A 16,379-nucleotide genomic window follows, 5' to 3' on the forward strand; every position below is an offset into this window, starting at 1 on the left:
TTCATCTCTGTGATATTTTTTCTTCAGGTCGCTCAACTTAGAGAAGGAAAATAAAGAAAAGGAGAAGGAAAAAGACAAGAATGGCAGCTATGTCAATCAGCCAAATGTGGTGGAGGCAGAAAGTCGTAAGTGAACCTCACATCACCCCTTTCAACCCTCCCTAACAACACTGGTTGCCATGGGGACACAGGTAGTCCAGACTTCAAAGCAATTATTGTAGAGGGAAGCCTTGTTTGTCCTGGGCTTTGAATCTTGGTATTACTCCCGATGAAATTGATGGCTCTAACATGTGCTTTGTTGTTGCAGGAATGGGATACAAAGTTTATTGATTTGTGTTAAATATATTAGGGAATGAATAAGTTAGTCATGTTACTTGTCACATTTGTTGGATAGGAGTTTTGTTACATATACACAGTGTCATTGTTGAGGGATCACATAGATAAGAAGAGATAAAAGTTATTTAATAACGTCAGATTTTCAATTTCCTTGAGTGCAGTTCAGTTGCATCTGGATTGAACCATTTTATACCCACATTGACAGTTACTTGTCACGCATCTGCACATGCATGGGCCAAACCACTGGTTGCGTGCAGCATGTATTTTAAGTACCCTGTCCATCACCTTGACAGTTACTTGTCATGCATCTGCACATGCATGGGCCAAACCACTGGTTGGGTGCAGCATGTATTTTAAGTACCCTGTCCATCACCTTTATTCTTGCACTTTTTTTAATAGTCGTCCATTTTTCCAGTTTTATAAAAGCACCTGATCAGTGTGATACAGGCATAAACAACCTGATCTTTGACTGTTAGTCGCATTGTCAATGTTGATGACACCCTCCAGACCTAGGCCAGGTGAACCTCCAGTAATGATGCGGAAGCACATTTTTTATTAACCGGTTTACAGATCCACCGACTGTAAAAGTCAGGAAAGTAAGAAAAAAATATTATTCTCAATATTTGTTGAGTCTAAAAACCACATTTGGCAATAAAATATATCACAAATACAAATTAAACTCGCCACGACAGCAAATTTATATAATTGTTTAGGACTTTGGCCATCATGACATTGAAGTATAATTGTTAATCTTTTTAATACCTACTGACCATGTGTTTACCCTAAAGACAAAAACAATTGAAACAGTTTTCTCTGTTTTTTTGTTTTCTTCTTTTTTTGACAACCGACAAGTTTTGTGAGAAGAAAATCTGAAAACTAACTATGGTAATAAAAAAGATACCAGAGTGTATGTAAACGTTTGATTTGGCTGTATAACATATTTTAAAATCATATTGCATCAGTGAAGTTATAGTACCCTATTTGTCCTTAATGAAGACAATGCTCTTCTGAAGAGAAAATAATTGTTTCAATATATTGTGTTGTAAATATGAAAAATATACAGTTTATCTATGGGCTAAACATGAAGTTTTTGGAAGCTGTGGGGGTGATCAGTAGAGGCTGAAAATAGGTTTGCTCCATTTTGCATGTTTAGACCACATTAAAAAAATAAAATTATCACATTAAACTGCTATTCTTGTTTATATTGAATATAATCATCTGGCCGATGTGCATCGTACACGATGGTACCTTGCTCATACTGTCAGTCACTGGTTGTCTGGCTCTGACTTTGTTTTGTCCTTGAGGTGTTCCATAAAACAGCTGAATATTGCTGACTAATGTCAAACAACTAACAAGCAATCATGATATCGAGCAGCGGTTTGTCTGGTCCAAGCTTGATTGTCCGCTGCTGTCATATACTATAATATTGCTGACTGTGTTAAACAACATTTAGTTATTCAAACACTTATATATGCCTGTTTGTTTCTAAACAGAGATGCAGACCATTGACACGTGTCAAGCCATGTTCCTGCCTCTCGGAGCTTCTGCCTCGCTGCTCATCATGTTCCTGTTCTTTGACTCGCTACAGATGGTGTTCGCCATATTTACTGCCAGTAAGTTGCACGTGTTCTTTGACTCGCTACAGATGGTGTTCGCCATATTTACTGCCAGTAAGTTGCACGTGTTCTTTGACTCGCTACAGATGGTGTTCGCCATATTTACTGCCAGTAAGTTGCACATGTTCTTTGACTCACTACAGATGGTGTTCGCCATATTTACTGCCAGTAAGTTGCACGTGTTCTTTGACTCGCTACAGATGGTGTTCGCCATATTTACTGCCAGTAAGTTGAACGTGTTCTTTGACTCGCTACAGATGGTGTTCGCCATATTTACTGCCAGTAAGTTGCACGTGTTCTTTGACTCGCTACAGATGGTGTTCGCCATATTTACTGCCAGTAAGTTGCACGTGTTCTTTGACTCGCTACAGATGGTGTTCGCCATATTTACTGCCAGTAAGTTGAACGTGTTCTTTGACTCGCTACAGATGGTGTTCGCCATATTTACTGCCAGTAAGTTGCACGTGTTCTTTGACTCGCTACAGATGGTGTTCGCCATATTTACTGCCAGTAAGTTGCACGTGTTCTTTGACTCGCTACAGATGGTGTTCGCCATATTTACTGCCAGTAAGTTGCACGTGTTCTTTGACTCGCTACAGATGGTGTTCGCCATATTTACTGCCAGTAAGTTGCACGTGTTCTTTGACTCACTACAGATGGTGTTCGCCATATTTACTGCCAGTAAGTTGCACGTGTTCTTTGACTCGCTACAGATGGTGTTCGCCATATTTACTGCCAGTAAGTTGCACGTGTTCTTTGACTCGCTACAGATGGTGTTCGCCATATTTACTGCCAGTAAGTTGCACGTGTTCTTTGACTCGCTACAGATGGTGTTCGCCATATTTACTGCCAGTAAGTTGCACGTGTTCTTTGACTCGCTACAGATGGTGTTCGCCATATTTACTGCCAGTAAGTTGCACGTGTTCTTTGACTCGCTACAGATGGTGTTCGCCATATTTACTGCCAGTAAGTTGAACGTGTTCTTTGACTCGCTACAGATGGTGTTCGCCATATTTACTGCCAGTAAGTTGAACGTGTTCTTTGACTCGCTACAGATGGTGTTCGCCATATTTACTGCCAGTAAGTTGCACGTGTTCTTTGACTCGCTACAGATGGTGTTCGCCATATTTACTGCCAGTAAGTTGAACGTGTTCTTTGACTCGCTACAGATGGTGTTCGCCATATTTACTGCCAGTAAGTTGAACGTGTTCTTTGACTCGCTACAGATGGTGTTCGCCATATTTACTGCCAGTAAGTTGAACGTGTTCTTTGACTCGCTACAGATGGTGTTCGCCATATTTACTGCCAGTAAGTTGAACGTGTTCTTTGACTCGCTACAGATGGTGTTTCGCCATATTTACTGTCAGTAAGTTGCACGTGTTCTTTGACTCGCTACAGATGGTGTTTCGCCATATTTACTGCCAGTAAGTTGCACGTGTTCTTTGACTCGCTACAGATGGTGTTTCGCCATATTTACTGCCAGTAAGTTGCACCTGTTCTTTGACTCACTACAGAAAAAATAAATCCCCCAAAATTCTTGAAAACAATTTTTTTGCGTCAGACTGGTTGAATTACATTGACAATATTACATTGTGGATGCAAGGTTGTTGTTTTTATAAAAATAATTCGGCTGATAGTTTTCCTGTAAAAAATATCTGGTTTTGTATGAAGCTGTAGATGTCTCGATACAAAATCTCAGACAAACAAAAATTTGTCATATGGTAAATCCTTAGTTGACTTGTTCTTTGACTCGCTTGAGATTGTGTTTGGGGTACATAGGGTTAACATTATTACTTTCATTGACTCACTACAGAAGGAGTTGGCCAGTTAGTTAAATAGGGTTAACATTGTGGTAGTCATGTCGGAGACGTCATGTGAAGTGACAAGAATTCGCTGAGTAGGGTCACAGATGCCGCTGACAATAAGTTGTCGAAAGTCTCAGCTGTCACAGGGCTGTTTCTGTAGGATTGGCGATGACAAAAATTGATCTTGGTAATTTTGACCTCTTTTTCCCAGGTGCTAATTTGATTCCTAACCAGTTGTTACAGATGGGTATTGTTGACCATGCAGGCTACTGTGCAGGACCATTGCTCACAATGGCTGTCGTATTAGTTCTTAGTAACCGACTCCAGATGCTTGACACCGTGGTCCTGTTATGTTGGGGATCGTTTAGCCACAATGGGGCTGTTGGGTAGCCTAGTGGTTAAGCTTTCGCTCATCGGGGGCACGGCTGACCCAGCTGTCTAAGGCGCCACGATTCGCTGTATAGAGTTGTGTCCCTTGGACCTATGATTGTGGGTTCGAATCCCGGTTCGCCCCGATTATGTTTCTAGGTTTGTGAACGTCTGAGACCTGCATCACTTCGGGCTTTCCTCCCACATTAAGCTGACACGCTGTGATATAACTGGAATACTGTTAAAAACGGTGTTAAACCCAATGTTGTCACTCACTCATTCACTTTTGCTCATCATGCTGAAGACCCTGGTTCGATTCCCCCCCATTTCTGGGGTTCCCCCGCTGTGATGTTACTGGAATATTTCTAAATGGGCGTAAAACCTCACTCACTCACTCACTCACTCACTCACTCACTCACTCCACAATGGCATAGGTCATACAAATTCATCATTAGTATTTGAGTTATTTGGGGGCTTTATCTGATTTGCTCTTGGCCATACACGTTTTAGGTTTATTATCAATTTAGTTAAAGTTGTCCATTCAGGTCACAGATCATATAAGTCAAGGTGAAGTAAGAAAAGGTAGCTATGGTCTTGACTTGGAAAGTAAATTAGCTTGTTATTGTGTTTAGGAAATTAGCTCCTTTGTACGCATGCTGAAAAAGCTTTATTGGGTATTTATACATTATGGGTTTTTCATTTAATGCGTGTGCTTCTCTATGCAAGTTTATTGAAAGTAATCGGGATTTGAATATTTATAGGGGGTATCTGTAGCTCTGCAGAGGGGTCAAACCAACAATTATTAGGGTGGATGGACATGGTTTTCGTGTTTTTTTTATGTATATTTGGCTATTTCCTGGAATCTGCACCACATTGGGCTCTCTCCACGCTAAGGGTAGGCTAGTGGATGAAGTGTTTGCCAGTCCCCCCTAATGTGACTGTGTTTGTTTCAGTCCTTGCCACGGTAGCCTTCGCCTTCCTGCTGCTGCCGATGTGTCAGTACATCATCCAGCCCTGCTCAAGTGGACAGAAGTAAGTCAAGGCTCCAGGACTCCTCCAACACAGATGCAATATGGCTGACTGCACTCTCCATTGCATTAGGGTGTCACCGAAGTGGTAAACGTCTGAGACCTGCATCCCTTCGGGCTTTCCTCCCACATTAAGCTGACACGCCATGATATAACTGGAATACTGTTAAAAGCGGCGCTAAACCCAACTCACTCACTCACTCACTCATTTTGTAACTTGAAACTCCACACTCTTGCCTCAGATCCAAGCACATTCTGACCACTTGAGGATATTGTATGACGGCAAGTTGGATTAAGTATGGTTTGTCTACTTTCAGAATTTCATTTGGGTGTTGTGGTCGGTTCACGGCCGCGGAGATCGTGTCCTTCTGCATGTCCTTCTTCATCGTGTGTGTCTGGATCCTCACCGGGCACTGGCTCCTCATGGACGGTCAGTTCTTCCTTCATTATTTGGAACTCCTACTCTAATACAGCTCTACCATTCACTGACATTACAACAAAAATAACAGTATATTGCCTTTTTTTTTCTTTTGTTATTACAAAATCATTCACTTTATTGTCTGCTACTTGCTTGAAACTTGCCCTAATATGGCTTGAATGGATGTAATTAAAATTCACTGCAGTAAATAGTCAGTGAATGGACCTGTTAGATGTTTGACAGTGAATGGACCTGGTAGCAAATGTTTGACAGTACCTTCGCAGTGAATGGACCTGGTAGTAAATGTTTGACAGTACCTTCGCAGGAATGGACCTGGTAGTAAATGTTTGACAATACCTTCGCAGGAATGGACCTGGTAGTAAATGTTTGACAATACCTTCGCAGTGAATGGACCTGGTAAATGTTTGACAGTACCTTCGCAGGAATGGACCTGGTAGTAAATGTTTGACAGTACCTTCGCAGTGAATGGACCTGGTAGTAAATGTCTGACAATACCTTTGCAGGAATGGACCTGGTAGTAAATGTTTGACAATACCTTCGCAGTGAATGGACCTGGTAAATGTTTGACAGTATTCGCAGTGATTGGACCTGGTAGTAAATGTTTGACAATACCTTCGCAGTGGATGGACCTGGTAGTTACTGTTTGACAGTACCTTCGCAGTGAATGGACCTGGTAGTAAATGTTTGACAATACCTTTGCAGGAATGAACCTGTTAGTTAATGTTTGACAGTACCTTTGCAGCGAATGGACCTGGTAGTTAATATTTGACAGTACCTTAGGAGTGAATGGACCTGCTAGTTAATGTTTGACAGTACCTTCACAGCGAATGGACCTGGTAGTTAATGTTTGAAATCTTTCCCATGTTTCAGCACTGGGGATGGGTCTGTGCGTGGCGTTCATTGCCCTGGTGCGGCTACCGAGTCTCAAAGTGTCCACACTGCTGCTCGTCGGTCTTCTAGTTTATGATGTATTCTGGGTAGGTTGAAAAACTGAAACGCATATGGGATCGTTCATAGGCCATCTTCGAGAGGCAAGAGTGTCCATAGCCTATATCAAGGCCTATAATTTCTACTTCTGTTATTTCAAACCTACTTTTCTTGGTTCAGTCGCAGTGCCACGAGTTCTTTCAAATGACTGTAGTTAATCTGCTATGCTATGTGATTATCCATGGTAATATGAACAAATTGGGGGTTCCTTGACTTCTTTTGAATAGTATATCATAATGTAATGTAACCGAGTACTTTTCATGACGCCTAGAGTTCTTTCATGGTACGTATTGCCATGACAAATTAACCATAGGGGGGTCCTCAACTTCTTTTGAGTAGTATATGATCATGTAATATTTCCCGAATACTGATGATGTTGCTCTCTGTTTCAGGTGTTCTTCTCTTCCTATATATTTAGTGCCAATGTTATGGTCAAAGTCGCAACCAGACCTGCTGAAAACCCAGTAAGTAGACAGACATCTGCTCAAAATTATATTATATTTATCATGCGCCAAATCCACACCCTTTAACATGCTTGCAGCGCTGCATTATTTCCCTGGTCAGTGGATCGGTGTGCACTCAATTTCATTCTCAGCTCCCTGGGGAGTACACAACCCAAACTGCCTGTGAGGCGCTAGAAGGGTTAGGTCACCTCATCCTACCAGGTACCCATTCACTGCTGAGTGAACAGGGCACATTTCGCACAAAATCACTTGCCGGAGGAGATACCACATGTGTTACATGTGCTTCAGTGTTAGACAGGGCCGAAGCCCCAGAAAACCAGTAAATATCCTTGTCACAATAGGTCTTCAGCAACTGATGCTTGTCGTTAGAGGCGACAAACGGGATCGGGTGATCAGGGTCCCTGACTTGGTTGATGCATGTCATTGTATCTTAATTGCACGGATCGATGCTCATGATGTCAATCACTGGATTGTCTGGTCCAGACTCAATTATTTACAGCGGTGTCATACAGCAAACAAACAAAACTGAAATATTTGATAAAGTGACTCTCAAACAGTGTTACTACATCTTAATAAGCTGTGGAACTCTATCTAGCAACCTGTTTGTTGTATGAGGTGACAATACAGAGTCATCAGGAGTAGGCATAGTTCTGAACTCATTTGTCCTGAGTGTCTGTGTGTCCATCCCATGACGATTCAGATCTAGAACACAGTTCCAAGCAGCCTGTACATGTCGTTAAGGAGGGCGAGATGGATCGGGTGGTCAGGCTCCATCACTTGATTGTGTGTCATTGTACCTACCTTGGTGTCTTTGTTAATAAGACACAAGTGTCATGTACAGGGCACAGGTTCTTAAGGTAGGGGGGCGGTGGGGTAGCCAAGTGGGTAAAGTGATCCCTCGTCATGTGATCGATTCCCCACATGAGTACAATGTGTGAAACCCCTTTTCTGGTGTCCCCTGCTATGATTTTGATAAAAGCAGCGTAAAACAATACTTACTCACACTCGCTTTAAGGCCCTTGAACTTTTTAATGTTTCGAGCCAATTCAAAACACTTTTAATCACTCATCTTGCGATCATATTACCCATAATGCAGTAATGAAGTGAACGTAAGAAATATATGTACAGAATAATAGTTTGTGAGGCCAGTGTTAGAGACCTTGTGTGTGTGACGGGTGGCCCAGTCATCTAAGGCACTGTGATTCGCTGTGCAGAGGCTGCGTCCCTTGAGCATGCCTGAAACCCATGATTGTGGGTTCGAATCCGGGTTCATCCCGGTTATGTTTCTAGGTTTGTCAGCACCGTACCCATGCTCAAGGGTTTCACCAAAGTGGTAAACGTCGGAGACTTACATCCCATGTTAAGCTGTCACGCCATGATATAACTGGAATAATGTTAAAAACAGCGTTAATAAACCCAACTCACTCACTCGATTGTGTAGGGATAGCACATTGTACGTGTTTCGGCTGCATGTTTTAGCTGACCATGAACCTTGTCATTCATCTGTGATTCTGTTTTCAGGTGGGCCTATTTGCCAAGAAGCTTCACTTAACGGGTCTGGTTCGAGATGCTCCTAAATTGTCATTGCCCGCCAAATTAGTGTTTCCAAGGTAACAGCACTGATTGCAAGACTGGTATTATCATAGACTGGCACTGGCTCCATTTGTCATAATAATATACCTGCAAGGCTGTATAATAATAACAGTTTAACTGCAGTATTAATAACAGTTTTATGAAAAAATAAGGTGAACATGTCTAATATTATCCATATTTATCATGTCATTAGGTGTGTAGAGCAAGCATTTTGTCATTAGATTGTAATAACAAGCATTTTGTCATTAGATGTGTCATAACAAGCGTTTTGTCATTAGATGTGTAATAACAAGCCTTGTCATTAGATGTGTAATAACAAGCGTTTTGTCATTAGATGTGTAATAACAAGCCTTGTCATTAGATGTGTAATAACAAGCGTTTTGTCATTAGATGTGTAATAACAAACGTTTTGTCATTAGATGTGTAATAACAAGCGTTTTGTCATTAGATGTGTAATAACAAGCGTTTTGTCATTAGATGTGTAATAACAAGTGTTTACAATGAATTATACAAATATATAGTATACAGTGTGAATACATGTCATTGATCATGGTTGTAGTTTACATATCAACATTTTTCCTTTCAGCACGCAAAATTCTAGTCATTTTTCAATGCTTGGCCTGGGAGACATTGTAAGTATTGACAGTAGGATTGTGTAAAAGTACAAATGTCAGTTCTGGAATGAATCTGCTTTTATTATCTGTTAAGGACTGTGGCGTAAAAAAAAACTGAAACAAAAGACATTTTGTCAACCCTATCTAACAGAAATTTGTCAGCAATGTTGTAAAATGATCTGTTGTTGCAGGTGATGCCGGGCTTGTTGCTGTGTTTTGTTCTTCGATACGATGCATACAAGAAATCCCAGATCAGTTCGGCAGAGGCTGGCGTGCCTCCCCCTCCCACTTATGTGCAGAAGATCACCTACTTTCACTGCTCCCTTTTAGGATACTTTTTAGGTGAGTTGACACCCCACCTTTACCCCATTATAACACTCTATCCCTTCCTCGATATAACGTCCCTCCCCTATCTCTATATGCCATCCCACCTTAAACCCATTATTACACCCTATCCCTTCCTCCATATAACATCCAGCCCCTACCTTGATATAGCTCCCACCTTTATCCTAATATAACACTGTCCCTTCCTCCATATAACATCCAGCCCCTACCTTGATATAGCTCCCACCTTTATCCCAATATAACACTGTCCCTTCCTCGATACAACGTCCCTCCCCTATCTCTATATGCCATCCCACCTTAAACCCATTATTACACCCTATCCCTTCCTCCATATAACATCCAGCCCCTACCTTGATATAGCTCCCACCTTTATCCCAATATAACACTGTCCCTTCCTCGATATAACGTCCCTCCCTTAACACAACATAACACCTTGACCCTTCGTTGACGTGACACCCCAACCCTTCCTCGTCATGACATCCTCTCAGACCTGCATCACTTCGGGCTTTCCTCACACATTAAGCTGACACGTCGCGATATAACTGGAATACTGTTAAAAGCGGTGTTAAACCCAACTCACTCACTCACTCACTCACTCACTCACTCACTCATTCACCCTGGTATAACTGACCACCCATTCCTCATATAACACCCCACTCCTTCCTCTTTATAAGACCAAAACCTTACCTCAGCATGACAACCCTCCTTTCCTGGATCTAAGAAATTGGAGACACCTGAGGTTGTCCCAGTTATTGTGGAATCAGTGCTTGCAGTACCTCAATATACGGAGTTGCCTCCCATTAGTGTAACAGCATCCTGTGATTGTGGGTTCAGATCCAATATTGCCCTGATTGTGATTCATATGTTTGTGGGCACTCATGCTTCACCAAGTGAGAACGTTTACTAATGTAACCCTTTGTTGAGTCTAATTCAATTTATTATTATGCATGATTATTTTATGAATATTTTTGTTGATATTATATAATATTATTTGAATATTTTTAAAATATTTTTAAAATATTTTTAAAATATTAAGTGAATATCATGTGAAGTGTTAATATTATATGAATATTATGTGAATATTATATGTTATGTTTGTGTACATTCAGGATTGTTGACGGCCACTGTGTCCTCGGAGTTATTTAAGGCTGCCCAGCCGGCTCTGTTATACCTGGTGCCGTTCACTCTGCTTCCACTACTGTGTATGGCATACCTGAAGGTAAATACCACAGGGAAATACTGCTCTTAGAGTTGGCTTGTTTGGTTTCTTTGCTGTTTAACGCCGCATTCAGCAATATTCTAGCTATATGACAGCAGTCGAATAATCAAACCTGGACCAGACAATCCAGTGATTGACATCATGAGCATCGATCTACTAAACTGGGATAAAATGATGTACCGTATTTGACGTAATAAGCGCCCAGGGCACTCTCAAAATTAGAAATAGGGGACTCTTATTAGAATATTATTTTGGTGAAAAAAAACAGAGTTGAAAGATAGATTTTGTGGTTTATGCTGACAGCCTGAAATGCTTATATACGAGAGGTACATTTTTCCAGAATTTAATTGCCCATAGTTAAGGGTGCATATAACACACGAGTGCGTATTACACACGAATAAATAAATGTTGTGTACATTGATCAATCGGAAGGGGTGCTAATTGGTATTGTTCACTAGCCGTGGGCGCTTAGTAGAGAGGGAAGCTTATTACGTCAAATACGGTACATCAACCAAGTCAGCGAGCCTCTTACTACGAGAGAAATTGAAATATATAAATATTGCTAAAAATGGCGTAAAACCAAACTCGCATTAATTGATTCATTCAAACACTGCATGTTGTCTGCTATCTCAGGGTGTCGGTTTCACACAAGGCACTAAGTACAAGGTCTAGACTAAGAAATGTAAACGGGCAACTATCCATTGAGTCCTGTTAAACAAAAAATGTAATATTATTTTTTTGTCTGTCATTTCAGGGGGACCTGAGAAGGATGTGGCATGAACCGTTCATTGTGTCTGTGCAGCCCAAAAACATTGAAGTATAGTGGGATCACCAGCTATTCATAATACATATATTCATTAATGGCAGTCGCCGTCATACAGGAGGTGACCTTCTAATGGTACATTAAAACAAGAAGGATTGTTAAAGACTGAAAGAAGATGAGCGACACCTTCATGTGATGAAGCTTGCCAAGAGTGGCCAGAATTCAAATGGTAGAAAATGCAAAGGGAGACAACTCTCAAAGAAGGGGAGTAACTCTTGCATTGATGTGAAAATAACCACAGAAATACCAGAATGATCTGCGTTGTCATGCCAATAATTCATGCTGTCTTTTAATGGAGACACATTTATCATATATCATCCTCCCATATTGTCATGTGAAAAAAGCATTTTACAAAGATAATATTTTAGAGAGAGTTTTTTTCACATGGAGATCATTCAGTCCCAATTCATGCTTTCATATTTCATTTTGGGCATTTTGAGGAGAAATAAGACAATCCATTTGATAGTTGGATTTTATGATTTTAAGGATGGTACCAACATACAGCGGTTTGGAATGAAGTCATTTCTTGAGACATTCAGTAAACTGTGAAATTGAAAGACTATTTGTGGCGGATGGAGACTGGTGGGACTTATATAGCTGGTCGTCATGGAGTGCTGAGGGACTGCCTGGAGTAGATGGTTTTACTTGTTTATTTATATTTATACGACTCCAACACAACTGTGTACAAGAGACAGGACTCTTTATGGAGTTGTTTCTTCCACTCGATATTCAGTGTGTTTTGTGTTGTGGCCAGTTACTAAGTTTATTTATTTGTGTACCTGACCCCCATACTTCGGAAGTGGAACAGTCCAACCATTGTGTGAGTGGATGGATGTTGGAGGATTCCATTTTGTGTTTCAGGGAGGATGTTAAGGCCGAAATCATATAAAATGGCATGGCCCTTGTTTTCGGATGATATCATCAAAGCATCAATGGCATTGTTACCGAAATGTCTTCCTTAAAAATGGAATGGTTTGTCTCTTATGGTTTGGGTAGAAGATTTCATTACATGGAAGAGTTCATTAATGCATAACCATACAGCAGAAGATTCCATTCCATTTAACAGAGGTTGTTCAAGAAAATAGAACAATGGATCTCTCACTGGAATATGGGCAGTGGAAAAGTCCATGACTCGTGTTTTGCCCTGAAAGACCAAACTGTGGAAATGTGTACCTGGTTGGAAGATTCCACTGAATGTAAGGCCGGACAGGCTACCCAGGTGTGGTTTTGTCTGAACTGGGAATAATTCAGCTGCATATTGATGCTGTGACTCCTGTTAATGACTTCCAGAATGTGACGATTCGTTACGGATCGTGTGCGGACATTTCATTGTGTGTAGAACTACATGGAACAGGGTCACCTTTCAACCTGTATGTACTCGAGTTGGCCCACTGAGCAGGCCCTGAACATGGATTGGAGGGAGCATAGATCACATGACAGTCATGTGATAACATCCAGATTCACACCATCAATATTAGTTACTTGAAAGTCTGTAAGAGTTTGTGATCTGTTTAATGATCTTTCTGTCATTGCTGGGAGGAAGTTTTCTATCAGAGAAGTACAAAAAAATGGACTTTGTTTTTGACACAGTAAGGAACCTTTTTAGATGTTAATAATGCAATTAATGCATGTAAAATATCAAACTTTAAATCAAAAGCTGATTAAGGAAAAAACAGTTAAAACTTTTAAAGAGAATTACTTTTGTTAAGGATAAAATATTTTGGACAGGTAGCTGACAAGACAAGACAATAGTCCTCGGACTCTCCTCGGGGGCACGGGTGGCCCAGTCGTCTAAGGCGCCGCGATTCGCTGTGCAGAGTTGCGTCCCTTCGGCACGCCAGAAACCTATGATTGTGGGTTCGAATCCCGGTTCGCCCCGATTATGTTTCTAGGTTTGTCAGCACCATACCCGTGCTCGTGGGTTTCACCGAAGTGGTAAACGTCTGAGACCTGCATCACTTCGGGCTTTCCTCCCACATTAAGCTGACACACCGTGATATAACTGGAATACTGTTACGAACGGCGTTAAACCAAACTCACTCACTCGGACTCTCCTCATCCAGGACGTTATAGAAAGTGGGAAATAAGGGCAGACTATTTTTAAAACTTGGTTTACAAACTTGGTTCTGCTGCTCCAAAAAGTGAATGGTTGAAAACATGGACCGCAAGTGTTTGTCTTTGTCCGCCGACCAGAAGAAAGTGAATGTTAATTTTACGTGAATTTTGGACCAAAGATCAATTAAAAGGTAAGAGAGAGAGTCTGGCCTATTATCAAATATCACATTTCTGTATCCAGTCGAAGGAAGACTTATTTTCAGATCAGTAAACACATAAAATTATCCCTGTCTTCCATCTAGGTCAAGGTGTAGCTATTTTTTCAGCAACAGTTGGATTTGTAACAGAAACTGAAGATATTCTAAAAATTCACCCAGCAAATGTTCCATGAGGTTTTATTACTTTGCATCTTGTTGTGAGGTGAAATAAGTGATGCACACTGTCTAAAGTTTAAGTATCAATGCGTTTGTAATCTAATGAGTTTAAGTTAAGTCATCCCTCGGTTGCCTATATGATTGTATCTCTGCTCCCTCGCAAATATACCAACATTCTTCGATGAAGGATGGGCTCTCTTATTAAGTGTGTAACTAGTTGTGAATGTTGATGGTTTGTGGGAAATCTGGGCTCACAGATTCGTCTCACCCCGTATCTCACTCCGTATCTCACCCCGTACTTCATTTCGTATCTCACCTGAAGAAAACTGTTCACTTATTCTTAATAAAAAAGAAACAAGAAAATATATTATTTCAAAAGTTTTTTTTAACATAATGCATTACGAAGCAAATATATCTCCAGGATTATTACGTAATCATGGTAACTGCAGTCATACTGCTATAGACATCAGTGACCAAAGAAGTTACAAATTTATCAAGCTTATTTTTCTTTTCTCGAGTAATTTACCCAAATAGCACACCACACCTCACCAAGTTTCATTGTATTTAAATATTAGTCCCCATCTGTTGAAGGTTTAATTTGTTTTTCTCACGAAGGAAAGTATTTCAGATATAAAGAGTGTCAGATGCAAAGCAGTTTAAGGGGAGGCGACTCTGTAAGCTCAATGAAGCAGGTGATGGACTTTGCTACTTGTATGGTTGTATGCAGTAATTGTATTAAAATTTCACGCCAATACAACACTGGGCAATTTGGCCATGTTTAGACAGAAGTAATTAGCAGACATGTTTTTTGTGAACGTGGGTGGGGCATCATTTTAGCATTTTATACTGCTAATTTTGCAGACTGAGGATTTCTTTACCTCTTAAAATAGAGAAATTTAATTTTCAAGATGGGAAGAAATTTTGGTATAATTACTGAAATCAATGTGTTAACGTGTATGTCGATGGATCAATCAATGTTTTTATTTAATGTCGAGAAAAAAAACAAATATTTTATGATAACCAATTTACAAACATCATCAGACTTTTAAAAACAAGTAAAAAACGTTCATGTGGTTTTTATGTTTAAACAAGAATTGACTGGATTTTGGTATGTGATATGTTTCGTTGCTCAAGTGTAATGAAATTAGAAAACTAGTGCTTCAGTAATGTGCACAGCTGAACAGCAGGTTTAGCAGAAGAGGGGGAAAGTGGCTGGTCAGGGATGGTTAATTACTGAACTGTGATTAACACCAGAATTAAATACTTCATACTTCAGAATACAGTTTCACTTTGTAATGAGAGAAGTCAATTTTAACTGGTTTTCATTCAATTTAGGTTAAGCAATCGTTGAATGTGATTGCCTCTACTGTTTTATACTTAAAATTAAGTATCATTGAAAGACTTTAATGCCGATTTGATTACCTTCAAACAGGTAGGGTTTTTAAAGACATTAACTATTAATTCTCTTGATACAAATTTTATGAGAATAATAGAACCGTTTGAGAAATCTAAAAAGATTCATAACAATCTAATCTTTTTAGGAGCAAAGTATCGTTGGAAACTTTGTGCAAATAATGAAAAAATCATTTATAGGTGAAATGTAACTTTAACTGAATCGTTACTGAAACAGTAGTTACCTCCCTTTGTGAGCAGCCACATTTGAATCTTCCATTTTGGCCGTGGCTACTGAAACAGGTGGTGATGCAAATGTTGCTGAAAGGCAGAGTCTTGATCACCCAAATAACCTGGAGACTGCAGGATTGTTTTGTGGTTGCCAAAGTTCAGCATTAGTTATCTTATCAGTTAAGAAATAAATCTACAAAAACGTGATTGGAGTATGTTTTAGCTCGTATATTATGTTTAGTCTCACTCTAGTTTTACAGCTCTAGATAAGTGTTATTGATGTATATATTTGTAACATTTATTACGTATGACACCCTCGTATATTTAAGATTATACCTTCTATATATTGTATGAATGAGAAAGATGGACGTTCTGAGAGAGGCCATGTTCAGGGGATTTTGCCGTGTAGGCCACAGGAAAAATAAAACTAATTTTTTTCAAAGCAATGTGTTCTGGGTTTTTTATTAGGATTTTGTGCAGTATTCTAGCTATATCCCAGCTGGATGTACATGTTCAAGTCTGGACTTGGCAAACCAGTTGTTGATAACAGAGGACTCAACTCAGGAGTGACGTCACCATCTTCATGCCTCCTATCAGAAACTTTGCATAGAATTTCTCTTGCCCATGAGGGTCATTTGATTGGACGAATATGATCCTCATTTCAGACCTAAAATGAAGCTGTGGTTGCAA

At 40.1% G+C, this 16,379-nt stretch overlaps 1 protein-coding gene across 3 annotated transcripts in view; it reads left to right on the top strand.

The window, feature by feature from the left end:
• LOC139455349 (signal peptide peptidase-like 3) overlaps window positions 1-13,399 on the top strand; it is a 66,139-nt gene extending 52,740 nt beyond the window's left edge. For all 3 annotated transcript variants that reach the window (XM_071236906.1, XM_071236905.1, XM_071236904.1), the window contains exons 4-14: window positions 28-125; window positions 1,829-1,948; window positions 5,079-5,157; window positions 5,471-5,583; window positions 6,463-6,569; window positions 6,972-7,043; window positions 8,565-8,653; window positions 9,223-9,268; window positions 9,442-9,592; window positions 10,705-10,814; window positions 11,569-13,399. In XM_071236906.1, coding sequence (XP_071093007.1) covers window positions 28-125; window positions 1,829-1,948; window positions 5,079-5,157; window positions 5,471-5,583; window positions 6,463-6,569; window positions 6,972-7,043; window positions 8,565-8,653; window positions 9,223-9,268; window positions 9,442-9,592; window positions 10,705-10,814; window positions 11,569-11,637 — 1,054 coding nt within the window. In that variant the 3' untranslated portion in view covers window positions 11,638-13,399. The remainder of the gene's footprint in view (window positions 1-27; window positions 126-1,828; window positions 1,949-5,078; window positions 5,158-5,470; window positions 5,584-6,462; window positions 6,570-6,971; window positions 7,044-8,564; window positions 8,654-9,222; window positions 9,269-9,441; window positions 9,593-10,704; window positions 10,815-11,568) is intronic.
• The last annotated feature ends 2,980 nt before the right edge of the window (window positions 13,400-16,379 follow it).

This window comes from Haliotis cracherodii, unplaced genomic scaffold (assembly GCF_022045235.1).
Source record: "Haliotis cracherodii isolate W230 unplaced genomic scaffold, xgHalCrac1.p SCAF_11, whole genome shotgun sequence".
Lineage (NCBI taxonomy): Eukaryota > Metazoa > Mollusca > Gastropoda > Lepetellida > Haliotidae > Haliotis > Haliotis cracherodii.